At 45.6% G+C, this 15759-nt stretch overlaps 1 protein-coding gene across 1 annotated transcript in view; it reads left to right on the forward strand.

Annotated features, from left to right (window-relative positions):
* LOC129829431 (leucine-rich repeat-containing G-protein coupled receptor 6) overlaps positions 1-15759 on the forward strand; it is a 132779-nt gene that overhangs the window by 3670 nt on the left and 113350 nt on the right. Inside the window, exons 2-3 of the mRNA XM_055891124.1 lie at positions 2702-2730; positions 8565-8583. Of these exons, the coding sequence (XP_055747099.1) occupies positions 2702-2730; positions 8565-8583 (48 nt within the window). The remainder of the gene's footprint in view (positions 1-2701; positions 2731-8564; positions 8584-15759) is intronic.

Consider the following 15759-nt stretch of genomic DNA (forward strand, 5'->3'; position numbering starts at 1 on the left):
ATAGTCCCCACACCACTAGAGGGATATCAACAGACCCCTAACTTACTACCCTGAGACCAGGCTTAGTATAGTCCCCACACCACTAGAGGGATATCAACAGACCACTAACTTACTACCCTGAGACAAGGCTGAGTATAGTCCCCACACCACTAGAGGGATATCAACAGACCACTAACTTACTACCCTGAGACAAGGCTGAGTATAGTCCCCACACCACTAGAGGGATATCAACAGACCACCAACTACCCTGAGACAAGGCTGAGTATAGTCCCCACACCACTAGAGGGATATCAACAGACCACTAACTTACTACCCTGAGACCAGGCCGACTATAGTCCCCACACCACTAGAGGGATATCAACAGACCCCTAACTTACTACCCTGACACCAGGCCGAGTATAGTCCCCACACCACTAGAGAGATATCAACAGACCCCTAACTTACTACCCTGACACCAGGCCGAGTATAGTCCCCACACCACTAGAGGGATATCAACAGACCACTAACTTACTACCCTGAGACAAGGCTGAGTATAGTCCCCACACCACTAGAGGGATATCAACAGACCACTAACTTACTACCCTGAGACAAGGCTGAGTATAGTCCCCACACCACTAGAGGGATATCAACAGACCCCTAACTTACTACCCTGAGACAAGGCTGAGTATAGTCCCCACACCACTAGAGGGATATCAACAGACCACCAACTTACTACCCTGAGACAAGGCTGAGTATAGTCCCCACACCACTAGAGGGATATCAACAGACCACTAACTTACTACCCTGAGACAAGGCTGAGTATAGTCCCCAAACCACTAGAGGGATATCATTAGACCACTAATTTACTACCCTGAGACAAGGCTGAGTATAGTCCCCACACCACTAGAGGGATATCAACAGACCACCAACTTACTACCCTGAGACAAGGCGGAGTATAGTCCCCACACCACTAGAGAGATATCAACAGACCCCTAACTTACTACCCTGAGACAAGGCTGAGTATAGTCCCCACACCACTAGAGGGATATCAACAGACCACTAACTTACTACCCTGAGACAAGGCTGAGTATAGTCCCCACACCACTAGAGGGATATCAACAGACCCCTAACTTACTACCCTGAGACAAGGCTGAGTATAGTCCCCACACCACTAGAGGGATATCAACAGACCACCAACTTACTACCCTGAGACAAGGCTGAGTATAGTCCCCACACCACTAGAGGGATATCAACAGACCACTAACTTACTACCCTGAGACAAGGCTGAGTGTAGTCCCCACACCACTAGAGGGATATATACAGACCCCCAACTACCCTGAGACAAGGCTGAGTATAGTCCCCACACCACTAGAGGGATATCAACAGACCACCAACTACCCTGAGACAAGGCTGAGTATAGTCCCCACACCACTAGAGAGATATCAACAGACCACCAACTTACTACCCTGAGACAAGGCTGAGTATAGCCCCCACACCACTAGAGGGATATCAACAGACCACCAACTTACTACCCTGAGACAAGGCTGAGTATAGTCCCCACACCACTAGAGGGATATCAACAGACCACTAACTTACTACCCTGAGACAAGGCTGAGTATAGTCCCCACACCACTAGAGGGATATCAACAGAGCCCTAACTTACTACCCTGAGACAAGGCTGAGTATAGTCCCCACACCACTAGAGGGATATCAACAGACCACCAACTTACTACCCTGAGACAAGGCCGAGTATAGTCCCCACACCACTAGAGGGATATCAACAGACCCCTAACTTAATACCCTGAAACAAGGCTGAGTATAGCCTGCAAAGATCTCCTCCACTGCATGGGCCTGAGGGTGATGCTTTGAAAGACGCCGGCTTTGATATGAGATTAGAGAGAAGGAGCTGCCCAGGGGCTTGTGTGTGTTATAGAATGCTTCCTCTGGTAGGTAGTATGGAGAGGAACCTGCTTCCTCTGGTAGGTAGTATGGAGAGGAACCTGCTTCCTCTGGTAGGTAGTATGGAGTGGAACCTGCTTCCTCTGGTAGGTAGTATGGAGAGGTGTTGTATGTACCTGCTTCCTCTGGTAGGTAGTATGGAGAGGTGGTGTATGTACCTGCTTCCTCTGGTAGGTAGTATGGAGAGGTGTTGTTTGTACCTGCTTCCTCTGGTAGGTAGTATGAACAGGAACCTGCTTCCTCTGGTAGGTAGTATGGAGAGGTGTTGTATGTACCTGCTTCCTCTGGTAGGTAGTATGGAGAGGTGGTGTGTGTACCTGCTTCCTCTGGTAGGTAGTATGGAGAGGTGTTGTATGTACCTGCTTCCTCTGGTAGGTAGTATGGAGAGGTGGTGTGTGTACCTGCTTCCTCTGGTAGGTAGTATGGAGAGGAACCTGCTTCCTCTGGTAGGTAGTATGGAGAGGAACCTGCTTCCTCTGGTAGGTAGTATGGAGAGGAACCTGCTTCCTCTGGTAGGTAGTATGGAGAGGTGTTGCAGGTAACACTACCTTCAAACTGAGCCAGAGAGTGTAGCTCATATGATACCTGAGTATGAAGCGGATAGTCCTGCTGTTTTAAATTGAACCAGAGCTTCTGAGAGTAGCTCACAGATACAATATCTTTACTAGGACGTTATGGCTCGTAAAGTCCAATTTAATTTGGCACGTGCTTGGTAAACAACAGGACTAACAGTGACGTGCTTGGTAAACAACAGGACTAACAGTGACATGCTGGTAAACAACAGGACTAACAGTGACATGCTGGTAAACAACAGGACTAACAGTGACATGCTGGTAAACAACAGGACTAACAGTGACGTGCTTGGTAAACAACAGGACTAACAGTGACATGCTGGTAAACAACAGGACTAACAGTGACATGCTTGGTAAACAACAGGACTAACAGTGACATGCTGGTAAACAACAGGACTAACAGTGACATGCTTGGTAAACAACAGGACTAACAGTGACATGCTGGTAAACAACAGGACTAACAGTGACATGCTGGTAAACAACAGGACTAACAGTGACATGCTTGGTAAACAACAGGACTAACAGTGATATGCTGGTAAACAACAGGACTAACAGTGACATGCTGGTAAACAACAGGACTAACAGTGACATGCTGGTAAACAACAGGACTAACAGTGACATGCTGGTAAACAACAGGACTAACAGTGACATGCTGGTAAACAACAGGACTAACAGTGACATGCTGGTAAACAACAGGACTAACAGTGACATGCTGGTAAACAACAGGACTAACAGTGACATGCTGGTAAACAACAGGACTAACAGTGACATGCTTGGTAAACAACAGGACTAACAGTGATATGCTGGTAAACAACAGGACTAACAGTGACATGCTGGTAAACAACAGGACTAACAGTGACATGCTGGTAAACAACAGGACTAACAGTGACATGCTGGTAAACAACAGGACTAACAGTGACATGCTGGTAAACAACAGGACTAACAGTGACATGCTGGTAAACAACAGGAGTAAACTAACATGTTTCAAGAGAGAAATATTTTTCTTACGTGTCCTTTTCCTCCCTCACTCTACTCCTCTCTCCCCCCTCCTCTCTCCCCCACTCTACTCCTCTCTCCCTCCTCCTCTCTCCCCCACTCTACTCCTCTCTCCCCCCTCCTCGCCCACTCTACTCCCCCCTTCTCTACACCCACCCTCCCCCACTCTACTCCTCTCTCCCACCTCCTCCCCCACTCAAATCAAATCAAATCAAATGTTATTGTCACATACACATGGTTAGCAGATGTTAATGCGAGTGTAGCGAAATGCTTGTGCTTCTAGTTCCGACAATGCAGTAATAACCAACGAGTAATCTAACCTAACAATTCCACAACTACTACCTTATACACACAAGTGTAAAGGGATAAAGAATATGTACATAAAGATATATGAATGAGTGGTGGTACAGAACGGCATAGGCAAGATGCAGTAGATGGTATAGAGTACGGTATATACATATGAGGTGAGTAATGTAGGGTATGTAAACATTATATTAAGTGGCATTGTTTAAAGTGGCTAGTGGTACATTTTTACATAATTTCCACCAATTCCCATTATTAAAGTGGCTGGAGTTGAGTCAGTATGTTGGCAGCGGCCACTAAATGTTAATGATGTCTGTTTAACAGTCTGGTGGCCTTGAGATAGAAGCTGTTTTTCAGTCTCTCGGTCCCTGCTTTGATGCACCTGTACTGACCTCGCCTTCTGGATGATAGCGGGGTGAACAGGCAGTGATGCACCTGTACTGACCTCTCCTTCTGGATGATAGTGGGGTGAACAGGCAGTGATGCACCTGTACTGACCTCTCCTTCTGGATGATAGAGGGGTGAACAGGCAGTGATGCACCTGTACTGACCTCTCCTTCTGGATGATAGCGGGGTGAACAGGCAGTGATGCACCTGTACTGACCTCTCCTTCTGGATGATAGCGGGGTGAACAGGTAGTGATACACCTGTACTGACCTCGCCTTCTGAATGATAGAGGGGTGAACAGGCAGTGATGCACCTGTACTGACCTCGCCTTCTGGATGATAGCGGGGTGAACAGGCAGTGGCTCGGGTGGTTGTTGTCCTTGATGATCTTTATGGCCTTCCTGTGACATCGGGTGGTGTAGGTGTCCTGGAGGGCAGGTAGTTTGCCCCCGGTGATGCGTTGTGCAGACCTCACTACCCTCTGGAGAGCCTTACGGTTGTGGGCGGAGCAGTTGCCGTACCAGGCGGTGATACAGCCCGACAGGATGCTCTCGATTGTGCATCTGTAGAAGTTTGTGAGTGCTTTTGGTGACAAGCCGAATTTCTTCAGCCTTCTGAGCTTGAAGAGGCACTATTGCGCCTTCTTCACAACGCTGTCTGTGTGGGTGGACCAATTCAGTTTGTCCGTGATGTGTACACCGAGGAACTTAAAACTTTCCACCTTCTCCACTACTTCCCCGTCGATGTGGATAGGGGGGTGCTCCCTCTGCTGTTTCCTGAAGTCCACAATCATCTCCTTTGTTTTGTTGACGTTGAGTGTGAGGTTATTTTCCTGACACCACACTCCAAGGGCCCTCACCTCCTCCCTGTAGGCCGTCTCGTCGTTGTTGGTAATCAAGCCTACCACTGTAGTGTCATCCGCAAACTTGATGATTGAGTTGGAGGCGTGCATGGCCACGCAGTCGTGGGTGAACAGGGAGTACAGGAGAGGGCTCAGAACGCACCCTTGTGGGGCCCCAGTGTTGAGGATCAGCGGGGTGGAGATGTTGTTACCTACCCTCACCACCTGGGGGCGGCCCGTCAGGAAGTCCAGGACCCAGTTGCACAGGGCGGGGTCGAGACCCAGGGTCTCGAGCTTGATTACGAGTTTTAATGGTACTATGGTGTTAAATGCTGAGCTGTAGTCGATGAACAGCATTCTCACATTCCTCTTGTCCAGATGGGTTAGGGCAGTGTGCAGTGTGGTTGCGATTGCGTCGTCTGTGGACCTATTGGGTCGGTAAGCAAATTGGAGTGGGTCTAGGGTGTCCGGTAGGGTGGAGGTGATATGGTCCTTGACTAGTCTCTCAAAGCACTTCATGATGACAGAAGTGAGTGCTACGGGGCGGTAGTCATTTAGCTCAGTTACCTTCGCTTTTTTGGGAACAGGAACAATGGTTGCCCTCTTGAAGCATGTGGGAACAGTAGACTGGGATAAGGATTGATTGAATATGTCCGTAAACACACCAGCCAGCTGGTCTGCGCATGCTCTGAGGACGCGGCTGGGAATGCCGTGTGGGCCTGCAGCCTTGCGAGGGACTTAGCTTGTTTGATTGCCCTGCGGAGGGAATAGCTACACTGTTTGTATTCGGTCATGTTTCCGGTCACCTTGCCCTGGTTAAAAGCAGTGGTTCGCGCTTTCAGTTTCACACGAATGCTGCCATCAATCCACGGTTTGTGGTTTGGGAATGTTTTAATCGTTGCTGTGGGTACGACATCGTCAATGCACTTTCTAATGAACTCGCTCACCGAATCAGCATATTCGTCAATATTGTTGCTGGACGCAATGCGGAACATATCCCAATCCGCGTGATCGAAGCAGTCTTGAAGCGTGGAATCAGATTGGTCGGACCAGCGTTGAACAGACCTGAGCGCGGGAGCTTGTTGTTTTAGTTTCTGTTTGTAGGATGGAAGCAACAAAATGGAGTCGTGGTCAGCTTTTCCAAAAGGAGGGCGGGGGAGGGCCTTATATGCGTCGCGGAAGTTAGTATAACAATGATCCAAGGTTTTACTCTACTCTCCCCCCTCCTCCCCCACTCTACTCTCCCCCCTCATCCCCCACTCTACTCTCCCCCCTCCTCCCCGACTCTACTCCTCTCTCCCCCCTCCTCCCCCACTCTACTCTCCCCCCTCCTCCCCCAATCTACTCTTCTCCCCCCTCCTCCCCCACTCTACTCCTCTCCCCCCTCCTCCCCCACTCTACTCTCCCCCTCCTCCCCGACTCTACTCTCCCCCCTCCTCCCCGACTCTACTCCTCTCTCCCCCCTCCTCCCCCACTCTACTCTTCTCTCCCCCCTCCTCCCCCACTCTACTCTCCCCCCTCCTCCCCGACTCTACCCCTCTCTCCCCCCTCCTCCCCCACTCTACTCCTCACCCCCCTCCTCCCCCACTCTACTCCTCTCTCCCCCCTCCTCCCCCACTCTACTCCTCACCCCCTCCTCCCCCACTCTACTCCTCTCCCCCCCTCCTCCCCCACTCTACTCCTCTCTCTCCCCTCCTCCCCCACTCTACTCTCCCCCCTCCTCCCCGACTCTACTCCTGTCCCCCCTCCTCCCCCACTCCACTCTCCCCCCTCCTCCCCCACTCTACCCCTCTCTCCCCCCTCCTCCCCCACTCTACTCCTCTCTCCCCCCTCCTCCCCCACTCTACTCCTCTCTCCCCCCTCCTCCCCCACTCTACTCCTCACCCCCCTCCTCCCTACTCTACTCCTCTCTCCCCCCTCCTCCCCCACTCTACTCCTCTCTCTCCCCTTCTCCCCCACTCTACTCTCCCCCCTCCTCCCCGACTCTACTCCTGTCCCCCCTCCTCCCCCACTCTACTCTCCCCCCTCCTCCCCCACTCTACTCCCCCCCCTCCTCCCCCCACTCTACTCCTCTCCCCCCCTCCTCCCCTACTCTACTCTCCCCTCTACTCTCCCCCCATACTCTGTGTGGTTTAAACATGTCAAAATTCTAATGATTAATTAATGGAAGTGTGCTTGGGGTCATTGTCCATTTGGAAGACCCATTTGCGACCAAGCTTTAACTTCCTGACTGATGTCTTGAGATGTTGCTTCAAAATATTCACATAATTTTTCTTCTCACAATGCCATCTATTTTGTGAAGTGCACCAGTCCCTCTTGCAGCAAAGCACCCCCACAACATGATGCTGCCACCCCCGTGCTTCACGGTTGGGATGGTGTTCTTCGGCTTGCAAGCCTCCCCCTTTTTCCTCCAAACATAACGATGGTCATTATGGCCAAACAGTTCTATTTTTCTTTCATCAGACCAGAGGACATTTCACCAAAAAGTACAATCTTTGTCCCCATGTGCAGTTGCAAACCGTAGTCTGGCTTTTTATGGCAGTTTTGAAGCAGTGTCTTCTTCCTTGCTGATCGGCCTTTCAGGTTATGTCGATATAGGACTCGTTTTACTGTGGACAGAGATACTTTTGTACCTGTTTCCTCCAGCATCTTCACAAGGTCCTTTGCTGTTGTTCTGGGATTGATTTACACTTTTCACACCAAAGTACGTTCATCTCTAAGAGACAGAACATGTCTCCTTCCTGAGCGGTATGACGGCTGCGTGGTCCCATGATGTTAATACTTGCGTACAATTGTTTGTACAGATGAACGTGGTACCTTCAGGTGTTTGGAAATTACTCCCAAGGATGAACCAGACTTGTTTGCTTTGAACCAGACTTGTTTGCTTGGGCTGTATACCGCCCAAAGCAAACAGGAAAGCGCTCATCCAGAGTGGCCGGGGACTTTAATGGAGGGAAACTTAAATCCGTCTTACCAAATTTCTATTAGCATGGTAAATGTGCAACCAGAGGGGAAAAAAACTCTGGACCACCTTCAGTCCACACACAGAGATGCGTACAAATCCCCCCCCCCCCTCCATTTGGCAAATCTAACCATCCTGCTTACAAGCAAAAATTAAAGCAGGAAGCACCAGTGACTAGATCAATAAAAAAGTGGTCAGATGAAGCAGAATGCTAAGCTAAGCTGTTCCGGGATTCCTCCAACGGCATTGAGGAGTACACCACATCACTCATTGGCTTCATCAATAAGTGCATCGATGACGTCGTCCCCCCAGTGACTGTACGTACATACCCCAACCAGAAGCCATGGATTACAGGCAACATCCGCACTGAGCTAAAGGCTAGAGCTGCCGCTTTCAAGGAGCGGGACTCTAACCCGGAAGCTTATAAGAAATTCTGCTTTGCCCTCCGTCGAACCATTAAACAGGGAAAGCATCAATACAGGACTAAGATTGAATTGTACTACACCGGCTCTGGTGCTCGTCGGATGTGGCAGGGCCTGTAAACCATTACAGACTACAAAGGGAAGCACAGCCACGAGCTGCCCAGTGATACGAGCCTACCAGACGAGCTAAACTACTTCTATGCTCGCTTCGAGGCAAATAACACCGAAACATGCACGAAAGCACCAGCTGTTCTGGAAGACTGTGTGATCACGCTCTCCGCAGCAGATATTTTCAACCTCTCCCTGTCTGAGTCTGTAATACCAACATGTTTTAAGCAGACCACCATAGTCCCTGTGCCCAAGAACACTAAGGTAACCTGCCTAAATGACTACCGACCCGTAGCACTCACATCTGTAGTCATGAAGTGCTTTGAAAGGTTGGTCTCATCAACATCATTATCCCAGAAACCCTGGACCACCTTCTACGTTTGCCGATGACACAACAGTGGTAGGCCTGATCATAGACAACGATGAGACAGCCTATAGGAGGAGGTCAGAGACCTGGCCGCGTGGTGCCAGGACAACAACCTCTCCCTCAACGTGATCAAGACTAAGGAGATGATTGTGGACAACAGGAAAAGGACGACAGAGCACGCCCCCATTCTCATCGAGGGGGCTGCAGTGGAGCAGGTTGAGAGCTTCAAGTTCCTTGGTCTCCCATTCACCAACAAACTAACATGGTCCAAGCACACCAAGACAGTTGTGAAGAGGACACGACAAAACCTATTTCCCCTCAGGAGACTAAAGATATTTGACATGGGTCCTCAGATCCTCAAAAGGTTCTACAGCTGCACCATCGAGAGCATCCTGACTGGTTGCATCACTGCCTGGTACGGCAACTGCTCGGCCTCCGACCGCAAGGCACTACAGAGGGTAGTGCGCACGGCTCAGTACACCACTGGGGACAAGCTTCCTGCCATCCAGGACCTCTATACCAGGCGGTGTCAGAGAAAGGCCCTAAAAATTGTCAAAGACTCCAGCTACCCTAGTCATAGATTGTTCTCTCTGCTACCGCACGGCAAGCGGTACCGGAGTGTCAAGTCTAGGTCCAAGAGGCTTCTAAACAGCTTCTACCCCCCAAGCCATAAGACTCCTGAACACCTAATCAAATGGCTACCCAGACTATTTGCATTGCCATCCGCCCCCTTTTGCACCGCTGCTACTCTCTGTTGTTATTATCTATGCATCTATATCTATCACTTTAAATTAATAACTCTACCTACATGTACATATTACATCAACTAACCGGTGCCCCCGCACATTGACTCTGTACCGGTACCCCCTGTATATAGTCTCGCGATTGTTATTTTACTGCTGCTCTTTAACCTGTCTAGGATGAGGGTGCCGCTAGCGGCACTCCCCCCCCACCCCCACTGAAAAACCAGTGCCGCGAAATTCAAAAAAAAATTTTTTTTTTTATATTTAACTTTCACACATTAAAGTCCATTAAAGTCCAAAGACACAGATCTTGTGAATCCAGCCAACATGTCCGATTTTTAAAATGTTTTACAGGGAAGACACAATATGTAAAGATGTACATCTATTACCTAAAAACACATTAGCATAATCCACCATCTTTTATTTGTCCACCAACACCAGTAGCTATCACCAATTCGGCTAAACTAAGATATTTATAGCCCCTAACCAAGAAAAAAACTCATCAGATGACAGTCTGATAACATATTTATGGTATGGGATAGGTTTTGTTAGAAAAAAGTGCATATTTCAGGTAGATGGCATAGGTTACAATTGCACCCACCGTCACAAATGGAATAGAAAAACTACTTAGAGCAACGTGTTTACCTACTTACTAATCATCAAACATTTCGTAAAAATACACAGCATACACTAATCGAAAGACACAGATCCTGTGAATACAGACAATATTTCAGATTTTCTAAGTGTCTTACAGCGAAAACACAATAAATCGTTATATTAGCATAGCACATAGCACATAGCAGCCCAGCATTGATTCTAGCCAAAGTGAGCGATAACGTCAACATCGCCAAAATATATTAATTTTTTCACTAACCTTCTCAGAATTCTTCAGATGACACTCCTGTAACATCATATTACACAATCCATATAGAGTTTGATCGAAAATGTTTATATTTAGCCACCAAAATCATGGTTAGACAATGTGAAATGTAGCCCAGCTGGTGAGAAAATGTCCGTGCGCCATATTAGACAGTGATCTACTCTTATACATAAATACTCATAAACGTGACTAAAAAATATAGGGTGGACAGGGATTGATAGACAATTTAATTCTTAATACAATCGCGGAATTACATTTTTTAAATTATCCTTACTTTTCAATACAGTTTGCGCCAAGCGAAGCTACGTCAAAAAACATGGCGTCCTAAGCCACTAACATTTTTCGACAGAAACACGATTTATCATAATAAAAATGTCCTACTTTGAGCTGTTCTTCCATCAGTATCTTGGGCAAAGGATCCTTTCTTGGGTCTAATCGTCTTTTGGTGGAAAGCTGTCCTCTTGCCATGTGGAAATGCCAACTGCGTTCGGGATGAACTGGAAGCGTGCCCAGCAATTCACAGCGTTTCAGAAATAAATGTCCCAAAATCGCACTAAACGGATATAAATTGCTATAAAACGCTTTAAATTAACTACCTTATGATGTTTTTAACTCCCATAACGAGTAGAAACATGACCAGAGTAATATTACTCCCTCCACTAATGCTTGGAACAAGTGCGGGTCGATGTCCTCCAGGCGCATTACGCAGCAAGAAAAGACTTGCTAGCTACAGGGTTTTTTAATTTATAGTGCCTGTGAACGCGCAATCGACCCCATTCAAATCATCATCACGTAAAGGCATCCAGGGGAAGACGTAAGCAGTGTCCGTATACTCATAGCAATAACAGTGCCCTTTTAACTGACTCCAGATCAGGGGCCAACATTTCTGAAATCTGACTCCATGTCAGGGAAATTGCTGCAGAATGGGTTCTGTTCCACTTAGAGACAAAATGTCAACTCCTATATAAACTATAGACTGTTTTCTATCCAATAATAATAATAATATGCATATTGTACGATCAAGAATTTTGTGGGAAGCCGTTTCAAAAATTACACGATTAGCATAAATAGTGACAACAGCGCCCCCATCCTCAACAGGTTAATGACTTGTTACTTTTATGTCTTATTCTTATCCATATATTTTTTTAACTACATTGTTGGTTAGGGGCTCGTAAGTAAGCATTTCACTGTAAGGTCGTTGTCTGTAGCTTATGCCTACCCATACCATAACCCCACCACCACCATGACCTGACCATACCTGACCATAACCCCACCATGGGCATTTCACTGTGCATGTGATTTGAGGTCAAGACCCTGGTGAGGACGATGAGCACGCAGATGAGCTTCCCCGAGACGGTTTCTGACAATTTTTGCAAAAATTCTTCCGGTTAGCTGGTCTCAGACCGTCCCTCAGGCGTGGTTACACGTGGTCTGCGGTTGTGAGGCCGGTTGGTGGTAGTGTGATGGTCTGGGAATGCTTTGCTGCCTCAGGACCTGGACGACTTGCCTTTTCTCAATAGGGGGTGCTGTTTTCACTTTGTAAAAATGTCGTTCCCAAATTAAACTGCCTCGTACTCAATTCTTGCTCGTACAATATGCATATTATTATTACTATTGGATAGAAAACACTCTCTAGTTTCTAAAACCGTTTGAATTATATCTGTGAGTAAAACAGAACTCAAGTTGGAGCCATTTTCCTGTGAGGAAGTGAGAAATCTGAAATCAGGCAGGCTGTTCTGGGGTCAGTTTATTAATTTGCATGTCTTCTATTGGTCGAGATGCACTGCATACGCCTTCCCCTAGATGTCAGCAAATAGTGAGAATTGGAATGGAGTTGCTAGGCAGATCTGAGGCCATATAAATGGGCTTGGAACGTGGGGTGCAGTCTTTTCAACCTTCGCCATGACGCAAGACAGACCTCAGGATTGCGTTCTGAAAAGCTCTCGTTATAGGCCTTACATATATCCGGCTCTGATTTTATTCGATATAGGTGTTAGACATCATAATGTTGTTATTTTAAACCGAGTTATATCAGTTTATATCAGTATATTGCGATTTTCGGATATTTCTTAGTGCTGCGTTATAGTGAGTTGGACACGTCTTCGCTACATGGCTAATGTTTATTGCTGATTCCAAAGTTGAAGGCGACAATCTACAACCGAGCAACGATTCCTCTGGACAAAAGACAACTTGCCCAAGATTCTGATGGGAGCTCATCAAATAGTGAGAACTATTTATGATGTTAATTCGTTGTTCTGTTGAAAAAATGTAAAACTACTATTCCGCCATTAATTTCGTTGCGGTCTCGCTTTAACGCACGCTGTATGTCGTAGTAACGTTCATTTTAAAAATCTAACACAAGCGGTTGCATTAAGAACTAATGTATCTTTCATTTGCTGTTCAACCTGTATTTTTTAGTCAAGTTTATGATTAGTTACTGATTAGATTAGGGGCCTCTCCCAAGATTTCTCTCGACATTTTGTTTGCAGTTTGGCTACTATTCTCATTGTATAACCACGATTTGTGCCGCTAAATATGCACATTTTCGAACAAACTCTATATGTATTGTGTAATATGATGTTATAGGACTGTCATCTGAAGAAGTTTGAGAAGGTTAGTGAAGAAATTTATATCTTTTGCTGGTTTATTCGTTATTGCTATTGTTGGCTTGAATCAATGCTGTTGTGTGGTTGGCTATTGTAGTAAGCTAATATAATGCTATATTGTGTTTTCGCTGTGAAACACTTAAAAAATCTGAAATATTGGCTGGATTCACAAGATCTTTGTCTTTCATTTGCTGTACGCTGTGTATTTTTCATAAATGTTTTATGATGAGTATTTAGGTAATTCACGTTGGTCTCTGTAGTTATTCTAGTTGCTTTGGTGAGAGTTGTGATGGTGGCTGCAATGTAAAACTTTGATTTATACCTGAAATATGCACATTTTTCAAACAAAACATATGCTATACAATAAATATGTTATCAGACTGTCATCTGATGAAGTTGTTTCTTGGTTAGTAACTACTTATATCTTTATTTGGTCGAAATTGTGATAGCTACCTATGCAGGAAAAAAATGTTGGGGAAAAAAAAGTTGTGTCTTTTGCTATCGTGGTTAGCTAATAGAAATACATATTGTGTCTTCCCTGTAAAACATTTTAAAAATCAGAAATTATGGCTGGATTCACAAGATGTGTATCTTTCATCTGGTGTCTTGGACTTGTGATTTAATGATATTTAGATGCTAGTATTTACTTGTGACGCTATGCTAGGCTATGCTAGTCAGCTTTTTTACTGCTCCCGGATCCGGGATTGTGAGGAAGTAGAAGTTAATAGAAGGAACCATGAATTCTGCTCTGGATCAGAGAATGTCAGGCCATCTGTCAGGGAGCTGAAACTGAAGCACAGCTGGGTCATGCAGCAATGAACCAAAACACACAATCAATTCTACATGAAAATGGTTAAAAATGAACAAATTTGAAATTTTGGACCTAGTCAAAGTCCAGACCTGATCCCAATTGAGATGTTGAGGCAGGACTTTAAACGAGCAGTTTGTGCTTGAAAATCCACAAATGTGGCTGAGTTAAAGCAGTTCTCTATGGAAGAGTGGGCCAAAACACAGCAACGTGAGAGACTGATCAACTACTACGGGAAGATTTAGTTGCAGCCAAAGATGGCACAACCAGTTATTGAGTGTAACAATTACTTTTCACAAAGCTGAATTGGGTGTTGCATACTGTAACTTTGTTAATTAAATAAATAAAATAAGTCTAAATTGTTATTGTTATTGGTAAACTCAGACTTCCTTTATCTAATATTATGTGTTGGTTGAAGATCTGATAACATTCAGTATCAAAAATATAGAAAATCAGAAAGGGGACAAATACTTTTTTTCACAGCACTGTATTTAAATGTTAAATGTTGTTCCATGGGAATGAAATAGAGACACACTTTACTTATTTTTCAAGTGACCGGGCAACATCTTTGTTCAAATGTTGTCATAAACAATGCATACCCATTTAGGAAAAGGAATTTGCATTTAATAAGATTGAATAAAGTCCCATAAATACTTCCATACCTCTCATTTAAATGTATCTTTCTGAGAATCACCTGGAAACATTCACTAACCTCTGGGCTACAGAGAGAGAGGGAGAGATGGGTGGGTGTGTTTTAGGGAAAACATGGCTGCTGGCGTCTCTCTGGCTCTGAGTCAATATGTTGTTAATGATCAGACACACCTGTAATTAAAGACATGAGAGGGAGAGAAGAAAGACAGATACCTGTAATTACTAACTAAAAGAAATTTAAGAAACTGTCCTGTAAAGAGAACAAATCCTCTTTCATTTCTTCGCTCTCCTTCTTTGGTGTTCTGCAATCTCACAACACTCCCTTGGGGCAAATCTCACAAAGCAACTTCCGACGGTAACAAGAGATATTTATCCCGGGGGCTAGACAAATAAATGGGGTTAAACGTTGTGTATGTGTTTTAAACGTTGTGTATGTGTTTTAAACGTTGTGTATGTGTTTTAAACGTTGTGTATGTGTTTTAAACTTTGCTCAGGGGGCTATGTTTAGTAGCAGCAGGCACAATAACAACCACAGCATTTCCCCAGAGAGAGAGAGACTCCTGTATACAGACATATACTGAGATATCCTTTAGAGAGAGAGAGAGGAGAGAGACTCCTGTATACAGACATATCCTTTAGAGAGAGAGAGACTCCTGTATACTGACATATACTGAGATATCCTTTAGAGAGAGAGAGAGGAGAGAGACTCCTGTATACAGACATATCCTTTAGAGAGAGAGAGACTCCTGTATACTGACATATACTGAGATATCCTTTAGAGAGAGAGAGAGGAGAGAGACTCCTGTATACAGACATATCCTTTAGAGAGAGAGAGACTCCTGTATACTGACATATACTGAGATATCCTTTAGAGAGAGAGAGAGGAGAGAGACTCCTGTATACAGACATATCCTTTAGAGAGAGAGAGACTCCTGTATACAGACATATACTGAGATATCCTTTAGAGAGAGAGAGAGGAGAGAGACTCCTGTATACAGACATATCCTTTAGAGAGAGAGAGACTCCTGTATACTGACATATACTGAGATATCCTTTAGAGAGAGAGAGAGGAGAGAGACTCCTGTATACAGACATATCCTTTAGAGAGAGAGAGACTCCTGTATACAGACATATCCTTTAGAGAGAGAGACTCCTGTATACAGACATATCCTTTAG

The sequence above is a fragment of the Salvelinus fontinalis genome, chromosome 31 (assembly GCF_029448725.1).
Source record: "Salvelinus fontinalis isolate EN_2023a chromosome 31, ASM2944872v1, whole genome shotgun sequence".
Taxonomy (NCBI): Eukaryota; Metazoa; Chordata; class Actinopteri; order Salmoniformes; family Salmonidae; genus Salvelinus; species Salvelinus fontinalis.